The sequence below is a fragment of the Delphinapterus leucas genome, chromosome 6 (genome assembly GCF_059928025.1).
Source record: "Delphinapterus leucas isolate spDelLeu-1000000601 "Yukka" chromosome 6, BTC_Dleu_Yukka2, whole genome shotgun sequence".
Classification (NCBI taxonomy): Eukaryota; Metazoa; Chordata; class Mammalia; order Artiodactyla; family Monodontidae; genus Delphinapterus; species Delphinapterus leucas.
The window spans coordinates 39,427,571-39,450,014 of record NC_143134.1 but is presented as its reverse complement, the minus strand read 5'-3'; the positions used below and the strand labels follow the sequence as shown (position 1 = coordinate 39,450,014).

Genomic DNA, 22,444 nt, shown 5'->3' with positions numbered 1-22,444 from the left:
CACAGTTTCAATTTCATTACTTTTGATTGGTCTGTTCATATTTTCTATTTCTTCCTGGTTCAGCCTTGGAAGGTTATACCTTTCTAAGAATTTGTCCATTTCTTCCAGGTTGTCCATTTTATTGCATTGAGTTGCTTGTAGTAGTCTCTTAGGATGCTTTGTATTTCTGCAGTCTGTTGTAACTTCTCCTTTTTCGTTTCTAATTTTAATGATTTGAGTCCTTTGCCTCCTTTTCTTGATTTGTCTAGCTAATGGTTTATCAATTTTGTTTATCTTCTCAAAGAACCAGCTTTTGGTTTTATTGATCTTTACTATTGTTTTCTGTTTGTATTTCATTTATTTCTGCTCTGATCTTTATGATTTCTTTTCTTATACTAACTTTGGGTTTTGTTTGTTCTTCTTTCTCTAGTTCCTTTAGGTGTAATGTTAGATTGTTTATTTGAGATGTTTGTTGTTTCTTGAGGTAGGATTGTATTGCTATCAACTTCCCTCTTAGAACTGCTTTTGCTGCATCCCATAGGCTTTGGATCTTCGTGTTTTCATTGTCATTTGTCTCTAGGTATTTTTTGATTTCCTCTTTGATTTCTTCAGTGATCTCTTGGTTATTTAGTAACGTATTGTTTAGCCTCCATGTGTTTGTGTTTTTTACGTTTTTTTCCCTGTAATTGATACCTAATCTCATAGCGTTGTGATCAGAAAAGATTCTTGATATGATTTCAATATTCTTAAATTTACTGAGGCTTGATTTGTGACCTAAGATGTGATCTATCCTGGAGAATGTTCCGTGTGCACTTGAGAAGAAAGTGTAATCTGCTCTTTTTGGATGGAATGTCCTATTAATATCAATTAAATCTAGCTGGTCTATTGTGTCATTTAAAGCTTGTGTTTCCTTATTAAATTTCTGTTTGGATGATCTGTCCATTGGTGTTAAGTGAGGTGTTAAAGTCCCCCAGTATTATTGTGTTATTGTCGATTTCCTCTTTTATAGCTGTTAGCAGTTGCCTAGTGTATTGAGGTGCTCCTATGTTGGGTGCATAATATTTATAATTGTTATATCTTCTTCTTGGATTGATCGCCTGATCATTAATTATGGAGTATCCTTCCTTGTCTCTTGTAACATTCTGTACTTTAAAGTGTATTTTATCTGATATGAGTATTGCTACTCCAGCTTTCTTTTTGATTTCCATTTGCATGGAATATCTTTTTCCATCCCCTCACTTTCAGTCTGTGTGTGTCCCTAGGTCTGAAGTGAGTCTCTTATAGACAGCATATATATGGGTCTTGTTTTTATATCCATTCAGCAAGCCTGTGTCTTTTGGTTGGAGCATTTAATCCATTCATGTTTAATGTAATTATTGATATGTATGTTCTATTACCATTTTCTTAATTGTTATGGGTTTGTTTTTGCAGGTCCTTTTCTTCTCTTGTGTTTCCCACTTAGGGAAGTTCCTTTAGCATTTGTTGTAGAGCTGGTTTGGTGGTGCTGAATTCTCTTAGTTTTTGCTTGTCTGTAAAGCTTTTGATTTCTCCGTTGAATCTGAATGAGATCCTTGCTGGGTGGAGCAATCTTGGTTGTAGGTTTTTCCCTTTCATCACTTTAAGTATATTATGCCAGTCCCTTCTGGCTTGTAGTGTCTGCTGAGAAATCAGCTGTTAACCTTATGGGAGTTCCCTTGTATGTTTTTTGTCATTCTTCCCTTGCTGCTTTCAATAATTTTTCTTTCTTTTTTTTTTTTTCTTTTTAAGATGTTGGGGGTAGGAGTTTAGTCATTTATTTATTTATTTTTGCTGTGTTGGGTCTTCTTTTCTGTGCAAGGGCTTTCTCTAGTTGTGGCAAGCGGGGGCCACTCTTCATCGCGGTGCGCAGGCCTCTCACTATCGCGGCCTCTCTTGTTGTGGAGCACAGGCTCCAGACGCGCAGGCTCAGTAGTTGTGGCTCACGGGCCTAGTTGCTTCGCGGCATGTGGGATCTTCCCAGACCAGTGCTCAAACCCGTGTCCCCTGCATTAACAGGCAGATTCTCAACCACTGCGCCACCAGGGAAGCCCAATAATTTTTCTTTGTCTTTAATTTTTGCCAATTTGTTTACTATGTGTCTCGGTGTGTTTCTCCTTGGGTTTATCCTGCCTGGGATTCTGTGCTTCCTGGACTTGGGTGGCTCTTTCCTTTCCCATGTTAGGGAAGTTTTTGAGTATAATCTCTTGAAATATTTTCTCGGGTCTTTTCTCTCTCTCTTCTCCTTCTGGGACTCCTATAATGCAAACGTTGTTGTGTTTAATGTTGTCCCAGAGGTCTCTTAGGCTGTCTTCATTTCTTTTCATTCTTTTTTCTTTATTCTTTTCCGTGGCACTGAATTTCACCATTCTGTCCTCCAGATCACTTATCCGTTCTTCTGCCTCAGTTATTCTGCTATTGATTCCTTCTAGTGTATTTTTCATTTCAGTTATTGTATTGTTCATCTCTGTTTGTTTGTTCTTTAATTTTTCTAGATTTTTGTTAAACATTTCTTTCATCTTCTTGATCTTTGCCTCCATTCTTTTTCCGAGGTGCTGGACCATCTTCACTATCATTATTCTGAATTCTTTTTCTGGAAGATTGCCTATCTCCATTTCATTTAGTTGTTTTTCTGGGGTTTTATCTTGTTCCTACATCTGGTACATAGCCCTCTGCCTTTTCACCTTGTCTATCTTTCTGTGAATGTGGTTTTTTTTCCACAGGATGCAGGATTGTAGTTTTTCTTGCTTCTGCTGTCTGCCCTCTAAGTTTTTCTCTTTTTAATACAATTTGTGATTATGTATAAAACACATTTTTTAAAGTAGGTAATTCCTTAATGCAAGGATGGGTCTCCTTCTTTTTATACTTATCTGACCAGTAGAGCTTAATAAATGTTTATTACATTGAAGTGAAAGTTTTCATTTTAAAATGAGTGTGGCTGTCTGTACCTAGTGCAGCAGACTGTCAGTTATTAAATGACGGAATGTTAGTAGAGTTTTTTAAAATGACACACAGTTAATTCTCATTGTGGTATGTTCTATAAATTCATCACAAACACTGAATTAATGGATACTGAACCATTGGCTCTGGAGGACATACAGGGTTAGGTACCGGTGAGCCTCTGGTCACATTTTCATCAACAGATCAATGCATAACCTTGTTTGCTGTGTGTTTCTTCTTAAAGGTACCTTATTTAATATATATCGTTGATTCACTAACAGTGAACTCACAGCCAGCACCGCTTATCTAGCACACGTTTTCACTGTAAGGTGCACCATAGCATCCATGCTTCTGGACAGCACTTCAAAGCCATGTTTAGGGACCATTTTAAATAGCGAAACCACAAACAAAAAACACAAAATGCAATTTTAAAAAAACCCCAAAACAAAACAGAACCAAAAACCACGGCACTAAGCAGACTGTAAAGTGCACACTGTTTATTTACAGTGTGAGAGCTGAGAAAGGAAGGCAGAGTGTGGCCTTGACTGAGCTCAGCTGGGAACATGTACATCTGGCTATTCAAATCCACAAATGACCACAAAAGTACTGCGAGTATTGATTTTTTTGTTTAAAAATAAATTTTAGGGAGTAGGTGAATTCACAAATATGGATCCCACAAAAATTGAGGGTAGCCTATACTCTGTTTCGTCAAGTTTAAATGATAATATACAGTGAGTTTTTGTTTTCTAGTGAGGAAGGTACATTCCCCATCCACGGAACCATCACCACAGCCTGTGTGGGCGTCATTCACTGAGGAGCCTCGTGTGTTTGTCACGGGAGGGGGGCTGGAGCGACAAGCAGCCCCCCAAGTGGGCGCAGTGGTGGCCTGGCTTCTCTGTGTGTGCTTACTCTCCTCCTGCCCAGAGCTCACCCTGGAAGCTGGAGCAGGATGTTGCTCTGGGAGCCCACAATTTAAAAGCCCTTGCCACAAAAATCCCAAGCAAATTGTCTTTTCAATTGGGGGTGGGGTGTTGGAGAAGAGGACTTTCCCCCAATGTGGCCAAATGCAGGGTGGAATGTGGGCGTGAGGGAGACGGGGGCCAGGCGCCCAGGCAGGGAAGGATGGCAGCAGCAGTTAACCAACAGCCCAACTGGAATTAGGCCTCGCAAAGCAAATCACTGTGTTAGAGAAGAATGTCTTCTCTGAGGAGTCTGCCCTCAGCCTGCTGGTCGCCTGAGGAGGTGGCCCTGTGGAAATGCCCGACGAGCATCACCGAGTCACACCAAGCCCCTCCCTGTGGGCCTTGCATGTGGCTCAGCTGGAACTCCATCCTCGTCCCAGGCGCTGAGTGCAGCCAGCTTCAGGGACCAGGAGTCCTGAGCAGCTCCTCTCCCTCGGGGTGGGGCAGTGAGAAGAAGGGGGACAGGACGCTGTGTTGGAAGGCTGGAGCCAGCCCCCAGATTTAACAGCAGTTTTACATACTTTTTTAATAGAGTATCGCCCAGCTGTGTGTGTGTTTTGTGTTGCTTTTCCATTTAGGGCTCTCTTCCCCCAGGCAGTCCTGAGAGGTGACATTTTGGGGGTAAATACTGCAGCGCTTTGAGATTTGAGCAACCATGAGCTAATGACAATAACTCCAGTTTGGGGGACTTTCCTGACGGCGCAGTGGTTAAGAATCTGCCTGCCAATGCAGGGGACACAGGTTCGAGTCCTGGTCCGGGAAGATCCCACAGGCCACGGAGCAACTAAGCCCGTGCACCACAACTACTGAGCCTGCACTCTAGAGCCCGTGAGCCACAACTACTGAGCCTGCGTGCCACAACTACTGAAGCCCACATGCCTAGAGCCCGTGCTCCACAGCAAGAGAAGCCACCACAGTGAGAAGCACGTGCACTGCAAAGAAGAGTAGCCCCCGCTCACCGCAACTAGAGAAAGCCCGCACGCAGCAATGAAGACCCAACGCAGCCAAAAAATAAATTTAAAAAAACACAAAAAATCCTCCAGCTTTGGAAGAAAATGGCTCACAGTTACTGAAGATTTACTATTGCCAGGAACTGTTCTAACCACTTGACCCATCTTAGCTCATTTATCCCTGCTCCCTCCATCCCAACAACCCTCCCAGGTAGGCACTCTATTGTACCCACTTTACAGGTAAGGAAAGTGAGGCAGAGTGGTTAAGTAGGTTAAGTAAGCCCACAGGTACGCAGCTACTAGGCATTCAAATACAGGCAGTGTGAACCCCTCGCGGCTCCACGGCTCTATGGAATTACAATGAGGCAGCTTCAGTTTAGCACCTCTGGTTTTTAGGGTTATAGATTCGGAATTCAAGAGCAGGACATCAGCATCGTGCATGGGCTCCTGGCGGGGCTCTGCACCAAGGGCCTCGGGGATAGAAGATGCACCCGACAGCCCTCGGTCCTGAAGGGATTACGCTCCTGGGAGGGGTGGAAATGGGCAAGAAACAGGAAACAGCAGGTGCCACAGAGGGGTATGAGGTTCCCTGTGGACTCAGGGGTGGAGCACTGGTTGGAGCAAGGGAGTGGGGAGGCAGATTGTTCAAGAATTGGCAATAAATAAGGAAAAGTGTCTTTAAAGAGACAGCATTGAGATAAGTCTAAAAGGTGTTTTCCAAAATTGTTCTACACCCTCGTCTGACCCTCTGCAGCCAGGGTTATCCAGAACACTAGCATGCTGCCGTGGGGCACTAGAATCACATCCTCTCCTGCGCGGGGGCCTTTCCCACCTGCCGTCCCCGCCTCTCCCACCAGCACCCCTCATGTGGGGACCCTGAAGTGTGAGTGGGGGATCAATGATTTGGTGAGGGGATGGGTTCCAGATGTTTTCGCTGCAAACCTGGGCAACATGGTCAGCTTAGATCTGTGCACACACTACTGGCCTCGACACATAGGACGTTCAGAACCATGCCTGAACCCAGCCCTTAGGGTTGGGAGGCCTGATGCTCTCACTTCCCATAATTAAAAGCATCAAAGGTCAACGTGAAGGGTTTTCCTGGTGGCACAGTGGTTAAGAATCCGCCTGCCAGTGCAGGGGACACGGCTTCGAGCCCTGGTCCGGGAAGATCCCATATGCCGCGGAGCAACTAAGCCCGTGGGCCACAACTACTGAGCCTGTGCTCTAGAGCCCACGAGCCACAGCTTCTGAGCCCGGGTGCCTAGAGCCCGCGCTCCGCAACAGGAGAAGCCACTGCAATGAGAAGCCCGCACACCTCAATGAAGAGTAGCCCCCGCTCGCCGCAACTAGAGAAAGCCTGCGCGCAGCAACGAAGACCCAACGCAGCCATAAATAAATAATTTTTTTTTAAAGTTTAGCTTAAAAAAAAAAAAGAATGTCCAAAACTTAAAAAAAAAAGGTCAGCATGGAACATTTGGCAGTGAAAACACATTCGGAATAGTCTTTGAGTTTAGGCTTGCATTCAGCAGGCTTTTGGCTCTTTGCTTTTGTTTTTTAAAGCAGTGTGATTCAAACCACTGAGTTTGCCTTGAGTCTGCCTTTACAGCCCCCGAGACAAGTGACTGTGACTGCAAGATATGTGCAAGGCCCAGCTCCTGGAAGCATGGGTTGCTATGGGTTGGGGGTCCTGGGCTGGCCTGGGGCCCCTTGAGAGCACTCAGTGGGGACATGGTACTGTCTTTGAGAGGAGAGGGGATACAAGCACCACTTCACTGGCCTCTGTAAAGCAGTAACTAACTTTGTTTTGTATTCAGGCTGTTTTTCCTCTTTCCTCCATAAGCCCCATCTCTGCTGTTCACCTCCCATCCCCCACCAGAGAGAAAGCCCAGTTCTTCACTCCCCAAAGAAATCAGGAAATGGTTGTAATAAAGTCATAACAGATCCCATGACTCTTTAAGGTTGTGAGTTTACGGGCAATAGGTGCTAGTGTTCCGATGTGATTTATTCTTCAGCTTCTCGGCTATCCTGCTGCAGGGGGAAAGATGGTATTAATAAGCTGTCATGCAAAAAAATTGACGCTGCTATAAAAATAATCCTTCATTATGTATTTTTTCTTCACTGGCCTCCCGCTGCCAAAGTAAATGAGTAACGTTTTAAAGTATCGATTCTTTAACATCAAAATATTAACCTTAATTTGATTTTTCTATCTCCCTTTTGTCTTCATGTGAGGAGAATAAAGCTAGCTAGAAATAACTGTGATAATTCTCCACATAGCAGTTCCCTGGAAGGTGCCAAGAAATATACAGATCCTGTGATGGGTGGATGGGCCCTGGGCACTAGGGTGTTAGGGAGGAAGTGAAGGTGCCACCATTGACACAGGAAGCATCCTTCCATTACTTTCAGGGTAGCCTACTTGCTTCTCAAGATTTCAGCTGCTTACATAGTCACTTTACCATATTTTGTCAAGCTCTGTTATTATATTCTTTTATATGTGGATAGGAGACTCTGGTTGCTTGCTGTCGAATTTAGGATGCTTTCCTCTGCAAGAAATAAAAAACCCAAATCAAACTGGTTTTAGTGGTAAAGGGAATTTTGTTGGCTTACGTTGCTGAAAAATCTAAAGGCAGATAACTTCAGGCTAAGGTTGATCCAGCCATTCCACAGTGTTACTGCAGTGTTACTGGTTTCTTTCCTTTTACCAACTTTGCCTCTACTTTAGACCAAGAGTGGTCCTAAGATGACTGGCAGCAGTTTTGGGGGGTCAAAGTGTCTCAGAAAAAATCTCCAAAAGGTCTCGCTTAGGTCATGTGACTTATCAGTCCCCGAAGTGTGAATAAAATATACACAGGCAGACTCAGAGACATCGCAGGTTCAGTTCCAGACCACGGCAATGCAGCAAATGTTACAATAAAGTGAGTCACAGGCATTTTTTGGTTTCCCAATGCGTATAAAAGTTATGTTTATACTATACTGTAGTCTGTTAGGTGTGCAATCGCATTTTATCTAAAACAAAACAATGTAGATCCCTTAGTTAAAAACTAATTTATTGCCCAAAAATGCTAACAATCATCTGAGCCTTCAGCGAGTTGTAATCTTTTCTCAGGGATAACATCAAAGGTCACTGATCGCAGATCACCATAACAATATAACAATAATCAAAAAGTTTGAAATATTGCACGAATTACCAAAATGTGACACAGACACAAAGTGAGCAAATGCTGTTGGAAAAATGGAGCCAACAGACTTACTCAATACTGGGTTGCCAGAAACCTTCCCATTGTAAAAACATCTGTGAAGTACAAGAAAGTGGAGCACGATAAAATGAGGTATACCTGCATTGTTTGTTGTTGTTTTGAGTGTTTCAATTGACAAATATTGGTGCTAGAAATATGTCATTGAAGGCAGGGCCCTATATATTTTTCTGTTGGTCCCGATCCCTTGCTTTCCTAGACATACAGGATAAGAACAAAGAAATGAGGTCAGACAGGAGGGAGCTCCTTCCTGTGGCCCCTGAATCTGAAATGGGGGAGATGGAGGAAAGCAGAGAAACGGGGGCATATTACCAACTAATAACATTTAATTCAAGAAAATAAATTTTTGTTCTTTGCAACAATGTTCATAAAGAGACAGGCTTAATGGAACTGAAATATAGAAGAGATTTCTCTGGTGAATTTGTTAATTTCCCACAACTTGGACTTTCCTATTTGTAATCCTGTTGTCCTCCCCCTGCCGCCTCCCCACCACACCACCACCGGCATGGGGCCACATCCTTGCCCAAACCTGGGTTTTAGTGAACAATAAAGGATGTATAAATGACCTGGGACCTCTTCTGCCTTCTGTCTTCAGTGGGCAGTTTGCAGTCGTGAAGAAATGCCGTGAGAAAAGCACCGGTCTACAGTATGCCGCCAAATTCATCAAGAAGAGGAGGACCAAATCCAGCCGGCGGGGCGTGAGCCGTGAGGATATCGAGAGGGAGGTCAGCATCCTGAAGGAGATCCAGCACCCCAACGTCATCACCCTGCACGAGGTTTATGAGAACAAGACGGACGTCATCCTGATCCTGGAACTGTGAGTGCTGTGGCTGGGCGGGGAGGAGGGTGGGCTGCAGGCTCTCCGGCAGCTGGACAGCGCGGTGACCAGCCCCGGAGCCTCGTCAGGGATTGACTTGGCTTTGCCAAGTTCGAGAACTGCAGTGGGTGGTGCGCTGTGAGGCCGGCTGCAGTTATCTGGAGTAATTCTGCAGCAGCTTCCGTTGATGTGGTCCCACTTGATCTGCAGGCGGGTCCCCAATCTTGGGGTTCTTCCTCGTTTGTCTTGAGGTCGTCTGCGTTTTGAGTTTCATGGTAAGCTTTAGGCTTACGTTCTTCCCTCCTGTCATGCTGTTCCTCTGCCTCCCCTCTGTTTTCCTACTTCTCTTTTTCTCTTTCTTTCTCTATTCTCTTCCCTCTGTCTTACCACACCCCATTTTTAACTGTTGGAACTGTCAACACTCATATGAAAGGGTAAAAGTGAACCAGAATCACTCAGGGTGAGTGATTGTTTTTAAAGCGTGTTGCTGATTTTCTCAGGCACACCCTGCCCATTGGATGTTATTGTGGGAAACTGTAGCGTGATGTTCTGTGACGTGTCCCCCTGTCCCTGGCCCTCTGCCTGAGGGCCCCACTCCTGGTCATGAGTCCAGCAACATGGGCTGGCAGGAGAGGAGAGGAGAGGAAGTCATCAAGAACACGCCACTGGGAGTGTCTCTGGGCTGTTTGGATGGAGGACACACATTAGTACCCTGAAGGCAGAGGGAGGGATGGATGGAGCAATCCTGGGGGGTTCTTAGTGAACCACCCATTTCCTGGAGCCTCGAATTAAGATGTGTCCTTCTGCCAGCCCAGCAGCTCCCCCTTATGTGCAGATCTCTTAGGGCTAAGAGGTGATTTTTGAGACCAGGGGAGATGGAAGTGAAGGGAGGTATACGGAGGGAGCCCAGCCTTGGGGGCACCGCACTATGGGGACCTGCGCTTTGCTGTCACAAGGGCCTGGGATGCCCACTGCCTCTTGCCTCACCATTGGGATCTGGGCACATACCTTTATGCGTCTGAGCAACAACCTTCTTAACTATAAATTGGGGTCAATAATACCTACCTCAAAAGGGTTTTGAGGAGATCAATGAGATGAGAACATAAACATGTCTGGCTCATGGATGTGTTTAATACATGTTTCTGGGAAGTTCTCAACCTCTGCACTAGTGACACATTGGGCTGCATGATCCTTTGTTCAGGGGGCCATCCTGTGTGCTGTAGGATGTTTAGCAACATCTCTGGCTTCTACCCACCAGATAGCATCCTCTTCCCTAGCTGTCACAGCTAAAAATGCCTCCAGACACTTCCACATGTCCCCTGGGGGGCAGATTCTTTTCTCCCCCTACCCGCCTCCCCATCCCCCCACCCCCTCCTTGAGAACCACTGCTTTAAAGGAAGAGCAGGGTTTTAAGGGCACAGAGGATTAAGGGGGCCTGCTCAGGGATCAGCAGAGAAAAGACAGGACCAGAGTGTAATCCTTGCTATGGCTTTATATGGTGACTTGGAAACCAGACAGAACCAAGATCAAAATCCAGGGCAAATCCTTTACCATCTATCTCTAAGGCTAAATTTCCTCCCTTAAGGCTGTTGTCAGAGACCATGAATGCAAAGTTCCTGGGAAAGAAATTATGTAGATCACAACTGTTTTGCGTTTTCAGAGAATTACCAGGTCACACGTAGTAAGTCAAGAATATAATTTGCTCCCTTTATATATCAGAATGTACAAATGATGCCGGGGAGTTACTTCCACCTGCGTGTGTATATTCTGGATTCAGCTTCTGTTGACTGACTCCCAGTTCGTAGGTATTTTCCACTAGGAGCATTTATCCTGTGCATAGAATGGATAACATACAGATTTTTTTTACTACTTGATTTAAATTTTTTTAAAATTATTATACAGTAAATTTGATGTTGGGGGAGGATTGTGTAATTCTATGAAAGTTGACACATGTATAGATTTGGGTAACCACCACCCAAATCAGGATTCAGAATAGTCCCATTGCCCCCAAAACTCCCTTGTACTCTCCCCTTCTAGTCACACCCACCTTCTTCCCTCTACCCTCTGGCAATCACTGAGCCATTCTCTATTACTGTAGTTTTGTCTTTTCAAAAATTATATAAGTAGGATTATAAAGTATTCAATCTTTTGAGACCGACTTCTTTCACTCAACATAATGCTTTTGAGATTTGTGCATGAGTCGTTTGCTCCTTTTTATTGCTGAATAGTATTCCATTGTGTGGTGTTTGTTTATCTACTCACCCATTGAAGGACATTTGGGTTGTTTCTAATATTTGGTGATCATGCATACAGCTACCATAAACAGTCATGTGTGTGAACATAAGTTTTCATTTCTTTGGGGTAAATACCACTGAGTGGGTTTGCTGGGCCATGTGGTAAGCGTACATCTAACTCTACAAGCAGTTGCCAAACTGTGTTCTAAAGTGGCTTCACCATTTTACAGCCCTTCCAGCAATGAGTGAGCGTTCCAGTTGCTCCATCAACCCTTTGTATTGTCAATATTTGTTTCTAATTGTAGCCATTCTATTAGGTGGATAGTGGCGCACAGCTTTACACAGTTCATTATGTGGAGACCTTGAATAAAAGTTGAGGAGCTTCCCTGGTGGCGCAGTGGTTGAGAATCCACCTGCCGATGCAGGGGACGCGGGTTCGTGCCCCGGTCCGGGAAGATCCCACATACCGCGGAGCGGCTGGGCCCGTGAGCCATGGCCGCTGAACCTGTGTGTCCGGAGCCTGGGCTCTGCAACGGGAGAGAGGCCACAACAGTGAGAGGCCCGCGTACCGCAAAAAAAAAAAAAAAAAAGTTGAGTGAGCTGACAAAGAGCAGCTCTTAGGTGGAAGAAGCAGGAGGAATCTTAGAAGATGGCCCCTCCCCCCACAGGGTCAGATGCATGTTTGTCTTCCCTGGGTATTTGCTCCTTACAGATTCCAGCATTCCCCGTGAGCTGATTGTCCTAGCCTTTTCACCCACCGGGCATGTGGGGAGTAGTGATGGTTACTTTTATGTGTCAATTGATTGTGCCACATGGTGTCCCAACATTTGGTTAAACATTACTCTGGGTTGTGTCTTGAGGGTGTTTCTGGATGAGGTTAACATTTGAATCGTAGACTTAGTAAAGCAGATTGCCCTCCCCAATGGGGGTGGGCCTCATCTAATCAGTTGAGGTCCCAAATGGAACATAAAAGCTCACCTTACCCTGAATAAAAAGGAATTCCTCCTACCTGACGGCCTTCAAGCAGGGACATTGGCTTTTTCCTGTCTTCAGACTGAAACTGATACATTGGCCCTACTGGGTCACCAGCTGGGTTCAGTGGACTCCCCTTGCAGGTCTTGGGACTTGTCAGCCTCCATGATTGCGTGAGCCAGCTTCTTAAAATAAATCTCTTTCTCTCTTTATATCTCTCTTTATATCTCTTTTATCTCTTTCTCTCTTTTGGTTCTGTTTCTCTGGAGAACCCTGACTCATACAGTGGTACCAAAGGCTAAGGAGGGAAAGTGCACCCTTGTTTTCACATCACAAGTCTGTCCCATTTTATATCTATATTTACTTTGCCATGAAGAGGTGTTTTCATTTTTAATAGACTATTCAAAATATTAGGTCTGCCCAGGAGAAAGAGTCATCTTTGCCTTTGAGAAAATTATTGTTGTTGTAAATTCTAACAGCTTTAAAGGAAGATTTAGTCATCAGTGACATATTCCATCTCTTCTTTCCTTTCTTAAGAATGCTGGGATACAGTGGTGGTTAAGGAGAGAATAAAATGTAAGAATTTGTCAGAAAATAGCCCTATGACCTAATAGTGGCCCCTTGTCTGTATCCTCTGGTTCAGAAATCTTTAAGTGGATATATTTTTTTGATTTTTTGCTTTGGGATGAACTCCATGGCAATAGAGCTTCCTTCTGGCTTACTAATGAAGCTTGCTCCCTTGTTGAAACTTCCCTCATTGAAGCCTGTTTCCATGTGGATGTGTGAGCTCTCGCTCCCACATCTGGCCCTGTCCTTACCACTGAGACAGAGACCCCAAACCGCCACTCCATGCACTATTTCATGAGCTGCCCCTAATGATCTGGGCGAGATACAGAAATGATATCTTTTCCGTCCTTTGTACAGAAGCTACTTGGTGTCTGTGTTAAAGGCACTGTTGTCAAATCCTACTCCAGGATTTGACTTAAAATTTCTGTAAGCCCTGAAAGTAGTTTTTAAGAATGATATTTCCCCCACATGCTTCTCTGGAAAAGAATCTTTCCACACCTTATCTGCTATTGCAGCTCAGCAGAGCATATACACCAAGGAAACAAACCTGATGTCTCAAGATCACAATTCCATGTCCTCCACATCCCATTGTTCCATAATGAAGTCATACAAAAATCTCTTTGTTCTGTTACAGCTCACCCATGCATTGTCACATGGGCAAGCCACTACAAAACTTTGATCTTCAGTGCATGAGTCATTTCATAACTTGCCCTGTTACCTGGTGAAAAGTAAAGCCAAACAAAGTCAGTGCTAATCAGAGACACTGGCTTCTAGAATTCTGTTCCTAAACTTGCTGCTCAGAAACAGCTAAGTATTTCAAGCTGTGGATAATTTAGGTTCCCTCTGCCCAGACATGGGTCAAACCCAAATGCCTTTAGGGGCTGGACAGGTGATGTAAGTGAGTGAGGTTGGTCTACACAAAGCCTCAGAATCAGGGAGGCATCAGGGAATGGTGGGGACTGTGGCTAACTGAGCCCTCAGCCACTCTTCAGTTGATTGTTGCCATGTGGGATTTTGGATCCAGTGTTGCCAGATCCTGCAATCTTTTTCAAGAAAAGTCTGGTATCTAGGTTTTTAATTTTAGCAGTTAGTTCATAGTATTCATGAGCAGACAAAATAAAACCTTCCTGAAGGTCACATGTGGCCTTCACAGAACTCCAGATTCTAGCCTGTTTTATGTAAGCAATAAGTATTAGCAGCATGTGATAAATACAGTCAGAAGAGTCCCAAAAGGCTAGCAATTCTGTTGGAAAGGCAAGATACACACTTAGCATTACAAAATGATTTTTTAAATGTCCAGTGTGGTTTAACAGTGGTTCTCAAACTTTAGCGTGCTTCAGAATCTCCTGAAGGCTTGTTAAAATATACATTACTTGGCTGCACTTCCAGAGTTTCTGAATCAGTATGTCTAGGGTAAGGCCCAAGAATTTACATTTTAAACAAATTCCCAGGTGATGCCGATGCTGCTGGTCTAGGGTTCACCTTTTGAGAAGCTGTAGTAGGTTGAATTGTGTCTCCCCCAAAATGATATGTTGAAGTCCCAACTCCCTTTATCACAAAGTGTCCCCTTATTTGGCAATAGGGTCGTTGCAGATGTCATTAGTTAAGATGAGGTCATACTGGAGTAGAGCGGGCTCCTTATCCCACATGACCTTATAAGAAGAAGGCCATGTGGGGACAGAGATCTGGGGAGAAGGCCATGTGGAGATGGAGGATTGAAGTGATGCAATAGTAGCATCTACAAGCTACTAGGAGAGAGGCCTGGAACAGATTCCTGTTGGAGCCCTCAGAAGGAACCACAGCCCACACCTTGCTTTCAGACTTCTGGCCTCCAGAGCTGTGAGACAATGAATTTCTGTTGTTTTTAGCCACCCATTGTGTGGTACTTTGTTACAGGAGCCTTAGCAAACTAATAGAGAAGCACTAGAATAGAAAACTACCCATTGCTGGACTGCGAGCCCACTCATGTGTTAACCAAAAACTCTGTGAGCCAGTTAACAACAAAATAAAACACCTAATCATGGTAGTTCCATCAGGCAACCAAGAAACAGTGGGGTGCGTGACTCTTCCTCCCTGCAGGAAGCTTGCGCAGAGGAGGGCTGGAGTGGGGTAGGTGATTCTGGGTCTACCTTAAGTCAGGAATGGACATCACCCTGTCATGGCCTGCTTCAGGAGGGTCACCTGAGCTTTGGATGACCTGTCTGAAAGGTTACCCTGTTAAGATTTATAAAGTAAACATCCTAGAATTGCCATGTAAACTTGGCATAGTGGATTGTTCCAAAGAAATCAAGCCAGTTTGGATCTCCAACCTTAATTTTTCCCTTTTATTTGTTCTGCTTGGAATTTAAAGCAGGTCTTTAAGTTAGAGTAGTCTCTCCTCCCTCTCTCTCTCTCTCTCTCTCTCTCTCTCTCTCTCTCTCTCTCTTTCTCTTTCTCGTAGGAAATTCAGTTTAATTAGTGCAGTATGCAGTGGTTGTAGCCAGGTGCAGGACATGGAATTAATGCACTCTATTTTTATTTATTTAATAAAGTAAATTTTATTACTTTTTTACTGTGGTAGAAAACACATAACATAAAATTGACCATCTTAACCATTTTTAAGTATACAGTTCAGTAGCATAACGTATTCACCTGTGCAACATATCTCCAGAACTTGTTCATCTTGCAAAATGGAAACTCTATACCAATGGAAGAACAACTCTCCTTTTCAGCTCTCTTTCTGACTTTGTCTAAGTTAATAATTTCTGGAATTCAGTTTGTTCATTGCAAACAACTGCCGAGTTGTATTCAGATATTTGTGTAATATTAGATCACTTTATGCAGGATCATTGTTAAGTTGGCTCACTCTCTCGTAGCCAAACGGAGATGCAGACTCATAAGAATATAAATATGATTGTTTCATTGTATATCAGCACAGTGGATGTATGGGGATAGGTTCATGCTTCACTGACAGCAAATCCAGAATTGCAAGGGCCTTTCAAGAAGCAAATGCAGTGATTAAAGTGATGGTTTCAGGGTACCTTAAAAGTGGCAAAGTTGTACTAAGCTGAACGCAGTTATAGGGACATAAGTGATGCTGGTAAATGAGGCGTATCTGACGCCAGGGGCCTTTCAGTCTCCCCCACCCCATTCTCTACTGCTCTCCTGGTCCTCACAAGACACAAAAACACATTAAGATTGCTTAAATGCTTTCCTTCCTTCCTTCCTTCCTTCCTTTCTTTCTTTCTTTTTCTTTCCTTCCTTCCTTCCTTCCTTCCTTCCTTCTTTTTGCTGCTACATTTGTTCTCTCTTCTCTGAGCTCCAGCCAGCTCTTTTGACTTTTTGAACTTTTGTTTTTATACACAAAGGTAATTTCAAGAACTGTTCTGGGTTACACTTTTGGCTTCTGGATCCTCAGATATCTACTATTAGGCAAGAACAGAGAACTGAAATGCATTTGGCAACAGTCTCAACCTTTCACAACAGAATTAAATTTGTGTAGAATAGGTTATTTTCCACTCAGGCATTGTCTTGAGAAATAAAATCCTGTATGTATGTCTTCCCCCGTGCTCTTACTTCTTGCTAATTCGGTTGAAAGTGTTTCCTTAGCATTTATTAAATGGGCATTTTTATTCACTTAAGTGGATTATTTGATTTCCAGATGGTCTTAGAAAAATTGGGACAATGAAAATCATAAAAACAAATCACACGTAGTATCTGTGAGCTCATAGATGTGCAGTTTTTATCATATATTCATAATTTTAATATCTGGCTCGATTTACTCTGTGCTGTATACATAAGTTATAGATAGTGAGTATTTGAAATCTTTGCTTATCTCCAAGAAAGGTGTATAATTGTTAAGGTTTGGTAAACTGGGATAACGCTGCTGCCTGCCAGCCTCAGAGACTTCCATAGCTGCAGTGATGGGCTATTAATCCCTCCTCAGGGACCACAGATTCTACTTTATGATGCTCTGGGGTACTCCAAGTCCCTGGGAACTGCTCACACTTCCTCTTGGAATCTCACAGCCATGTCACAGATCTCATTATTCTTCCTGTCTTGGTTAACCATTCTCCTAATCAACACTTCAAGAGCATGCAACAGGTTACTCTGTAGAATTGTGGCTTCAAATGACCCCTCAGGCATTCTGGTTTCCCCTGTTGCTCTGCTCCCTCTCCTTGCCTCTCTGGTTTCGTATGTCCGAGGTGGGGGCCATCCTGGACACAATCACAGCCTCGCTGCACTGCTTAGCTTCTTTTCTGCCCCCAGAGCCCAGGTCCCTCCCAGGTCGAGGGCTGCTGGTTTGGTGGTCCACGTTCAGTCCAGACCTTCTGCCTGGCTTGCCTCACGCTGCTCATACAGCACCCACGTCTAGGCACACTGTGCCCAGAATTCTGGGGTGTGGTTGGGATCAGCTTCGGGAACAAGAAGCTGGGGGGGACTCCCCCCGAGCCAGTGCCGCAGAAGAGAGAGCATCCAGATCACAGGTCATGGGTGGGATTCCCTTATTAGGCTAGTATTTAGAGTAGATCAGTAACAATCTCTCCAGAACATCGATGACTCCCTGGGAGCCTCCCTTCTGCCTCTCGTCATTGAAAAATGTTGTTTAAAGAACAAACAGAAGGTCGAGACCTTCAAGATGGCGGAGGAGTAACACGTGGAGATCACCTTCCTCCCCACAAATACATCAGAAATACATCTACATGTGGAACAACTCCTACAGAACACCTACTGAATGCTGGCAGAAGAGCTCAGACCTCCCAAAAGGCAAGAAACTCCCCACGTACCTGGGTAGGGCAAAAGAAAAAAGAAAACACAGAGACAAAAGAATAGGGACAGGACCTGCACCAGTGGGAGGCAGCTGTGAAGGAGGAAAGGTTTCCACACAATAGAAGCCCCTTCGCGGGTGGAGACTGCGGGTGGCGGAGGGGGGAGCTTCAGAGCCACGGAGGTGAGCGCAGCCACCGAGGTGCGGAGGGCAAAGCGGAGAGATTCCCGCACAGAGGATCGGTACTGACCAGCACTCACCATTCGATAGGCTTGTCTCCTCACCCGCCGGGGCGGGCGGGGCTGCGAGCTGAGGCTCGGGCTTCAGAGGTCAGATCCCAGGGAGAGGACTGGGGTTGGCTGCCTGAACACAGTCTGGAGGGGGCTAGTGCGCCACAGGAAGCTAAGAGGGAGTCCGGGAAAAAGTCTGGACCTGCCTAAGAGTCAAGAGATCATTGTTTCAGGGTGCGTGAGGAGAGGGAATTCAGAGCACTGCCTAAACGAGCTCCTGAGATGGGCACGAGCCGCGGCTATCAGCGTGTACACCAGAGACGGGCATGAGACACTAAGGCTGCTGCTGCTGCAACCAAGAAGCCTGTGTGCAAGCACAGGTGACTATCCACACCTCCTCTCCTGGGAGTCTTTGCAGCCCACCACTGCCAGGGTCCCGTGATCCAGGGACAGCTTCCCCGGGAGAACACATGGTGAGCCTCAGGTGCAACGTCCCGCCGGCCTCTGCCGCCGCAGGCTCGCCCCGCATCCGTACCCCTCCCTCCCCCCGGCCTGAGTGAGCCAGAGCCCCACTCAGCTACTTCTTTAACCCCGTCCTATCTGAGCGACAAACAGACACACTCAGGCGACCTACACGCAGAGGTGGGGCCAAATCCAAAGCTGAGCCCCTGGGAGCTGTGCGAACAAAGAAGAGAAAGGGGAATCTCTCCCAGCAGCCTCAAGAGCAGCGGATTAAATCTCCACAATCAACTTGATGTACCCTGCATCTGTGGAATACATGAATAGACACCAAATCATCCCAAATTAAGGAGGTGGACTTTGGGAGCAACTGTAGACTTGGGGTTCGCTTTCTGCACCCAATTTATTTCTGGTTTTATGTTTATCTTAGTTTAGTATTTAGAGTTTATTATCCTTGGTAGATTTGTTTATTCATTTGGTTGCTCTCTTCCTTTTTTTTTTTTATATAGAGATATATATATATTTTTCTTTTCTCTCTTTTTGTGAGTGTGTATATGTATGCTTCTTTGTTTGATTTTGTCCGTATAGCTTTGCTTATGCCATTTATCCTCAGGTTCTATCTGTCCGTTTGTTTGGTTTTTTCTTTGTTTGTTTGTTTTTGCAGTATGTGGGCCTCTCACTGTCGTGGACTCTCCCGTTGCAGAGCACAGGCTCCGGATGCGCAGGCTCAGTGGCCATGGCTCACGGGCTCAGCCGCTCCGCGGCATGTAGGATCTTCCTGGACCGGGGCACAAACCCGTGTCCCTGCATTGGCAGGTGGACTCTCAACCACTGTGCCACCAGGGAAGCCCTCTTTTTTTTTTTTAGTATAGATTTTAGCACTTGTTATCATTAGTGGATTTGTTTTTTGGTTTGGTTGCTCTCTTCTTTCTTTCTTTTTTTAAATTACTTTTTAATTTTTAAGTTTTTAATAATTTTTAAATTTTTATTTTATTAACTTTATTTTATTTTATTTTATTCTTTTCTTCTTTCGTTTTTTCTCCATTCTCTTCTGAGCCATGTGGCTGACATGGTCTTGCAGCTCCAGCCAGGTGTCAGGCCTGTGCCTATGAGGTGGGAGAGCTGAGTTCGGCACCAGAAACCTCCCAGTTCCATGTAATATAAAACGGCAAAACCTCTCCCAGAGATCTCCATCTCAATGCTAAGACCCAGCTCCACTCAACGACCAGCAAACTCCAGTGTTGGACACCCTATGGCAAACAACTAGCAAGACACTAGGAACACTACAGCACCCATTAGCACAGAGACTGACTAAAATCATAATAAGGTCACAGTTACCCCCAAACCCAACACTGGACATGGTCCTGCCCACCACAAAGACAGGATCCAGCCTCATCCACCAAAAAGCAGGCACCAGTCCCCTCCACCAGGAAGCCTACACAACCCACTGAACCAACCTTACCCGCTGAGGGCAGACACCAAAAACAACGGGAACTACGAACCTGCAGCCTGTGAAAAGGAGACCCCAAACACAGTAAGTTATGCAAAATGAGAAGACACAGAAACACACAGCAGATGAAGGAGCAAGGTAAAAACCCACAAGACCAAACAAATGAAGAGGAAATAGGCAGTCTACCTGAAAAAGAATTCAGATTAATGATAGTAAAGACGATCCAAAATCTTGGAAATAGAATGGAGAAAATACAAGAAACGTTTAACAAGGACCTAGAAGAACTAAAGAGCAAACAAACAATGATGAACAACACAATAAATGAAATTAAAAGTTCTCTAGATGGAATCAATAGCAGAATAACTGAGGCAGAAGAACAGATAAGTGACCTGGAAGATAAAATACTGGAAATAACTACCATAGAGCAGAATAAAGAAAAAAGAATGAAAAGAATTGAGGACAGTCTCAGAGACCTCTGGGACAACATAAAACGCACCAACATTCGAATTATAGGGGTACCAGAAAAAGAAGAACAAAGAAAGGGACTGAGAAAATACTTGAAGAGATTATAGTTGTAAACTTCCCTAATATGGGAAAGGAACTAATCAAGTCCAGGAAGCACAGAGTCCCATACAGGATAAATCCAAGGAGAAACATGCCAAGACACATATTAATCAAACTAGCAAAAATTAAATACAAAGAGAAAATATTAAAAGCAGCAAGGGAAAAATAACATACAAGGGAGTCCTTAAAAGGTTAACAGCTGATCTTTCAGCAGAAATTCTGCAAGCCAGAGGGAGTGGCAGGACATATTTAAAGTGATGAAAGGGAAAAACCTACAACCCAGATTACTCTGCCCAGCAAGGATCTCATTCAGATTCTATGGAGAAATCAAAAGCTTTACAGACAAGCAAAAGCTAAGAGAATTCAGCACCACCAAACCAGCTTTACAACAAATGCTAAAGAAACTTCTCTAGGAATGAAACACAAGACAAGGAAAAGACCTACAGTAACAAACCGAAAACAATTAAGAAAATGGTAATAGGAACATACATATTGATAACTAACTTAAATGTAAATGGATTAAATGCTCCAACCAAAAGACATAGACTGGCTGAATGGATACAAAAACAAGACCTGTATATATCGTGTCTACACGAGACCTACTTCAGACCTAGTGACACATACAGACTGAAAGTGAGAGGACGGAAAAAGATATTCCATGTAAATGGAAATCAAAGGAAAGCTGGAGTAGCAATTCTCGTATCAGACAAAATAGACTTTAATATAAAGACTATTAGAAGAGACAAAAAAGGATACTACATAATGATCAAGGGATCGATCCAAGAAGAAGATATAACAATTGTAAATATTTATGTACCCAACATAGGAGCATCTCACTACATAAGGCAAATGCTAACAACCATAAAAGGGAAAACCAACAGTAACAGAATCATAGTAGGGGACTTTAACACCCCACTTTTACCAATGAACAGATCATCCAAAATGAAAATAAATAAGGAAACACAAGCTTTAAATGATACACTAAACAAGATGGACTTAATTGATATTTATAAGAAATTCCATCCAAAAACAACACAATAAACTTTCTTCCCAAGTGCTCATGGAACATTCTCCAGGATAGATCATATCCTGGGTCACAAATCAAGCCGTGGTAAATTTAAGAAAACTGAAATTGTTATCAAGTATCTTTTCTGACCACAACGCTATGAGACTAGATATCAATTACAGGGAAAAAAATTTGTAAAAATTATAAACACATAGAGGCTAAACCACACTACTAAATAACTGAAAACACTGAAGAAATCAAAGACGAAATCAAAAAATACCTAGAAACAAATGACAATGAAAACATGAAGACCCAAAACCTATGGGATACAGCAAAAGCAGTTCTAAGAGGGAAGTTGATAGCAATACAATCCTACCTCAAGAAACAACAAACATCTCAAATAAACGATCTAACATTCCACCTAAAGGAACTAGAGAAAGAAGAACAAACAAAACCCAAAGTTAGTAGAAGGAAAGAAATCATAAAGATCAGAGCAAAAATAAATGAAATAGAAACAAAGAAAACAATAGTAAAGATCAATAAAACCAAAAGCTGGTTCTTTGAGGAGATAAACAAAATTGATAAACCATTAGCCAGACTCATCAAGAAAAAAAGGGAGAAGACTCAAATCAATAGAGTTAGAAATGAGAAAGGAGAAGTACAACTGACACTGCAGAAATACAAAGGATCATGAGAGATTACTACAAGCAACTATATGCCAATAAAATGGACAAAATGGAAGAAATGGACACATTCTTAGAAAAGCACAACCTTCCAAGACTGAACCAGGAAGAAGTAGAAAATACAGACCAATCACAAGCACTGAAATTCAGACTGTGATTTTAAATCTTCCAACAAACAAAAGCCCAGGACCAGATGGCTTCACAGGCGAATTCTATGAAACATTCAGAAAAGAGCTAACACCTATCCTTCTCAAACTCTTCCAAAATATAGCAGAGGGAGGAACACTCCCAAATTCATTCTGTGAGGCCACCATCACTCTGATACCAAAACCAGACAAATATATCACAAAGAAAGAAAACTACAGGCCAACATCACTGATGAACATAGACGCAAAAATCCTCAACAAAATACTAGCAAACAGAATCCAACAGCACATTAAAAGGATCATACACCATGATCAAGTGAGGTTTATCCCAGGAATGCAAGGATTCTTCAATATATGCAAATCAGTCAGTGTGATAAACCATGTTAAATTGAAGGAGAAAAACGATATGATCATCTCAATAGATGCAGAGAAAGCTTTCGACAAATTCAACACCCATTTATGATAAAAACCC

General features: G+C 43.6%; 1 protein-coding gene across 3 annotated transcripts in view; it reads left to right on the top strand.

Moving 5' to 3' along the window:
* DAPK1 (death associated protein kinase 1) overlaps positions 1-22,444 on the top strand; it is a 205,259-nt gene that overhangs the window by 95,680 nt on the left and 87,135 nt on the right. For all 3 annotated transcript variants that reach the window (XM_089913036.1, XM_089913035.1, XM_022558968.3), the window contains one exon: positions 8,693-8,914. In XM_089913036.1, the coding sequence (XP_089769162.1) occupies positions 8,693-8,914 (222 nt within the window). The remainder of the gene's footprint in view (positions 1-8,692; positions 8,915-22,444) is intronic.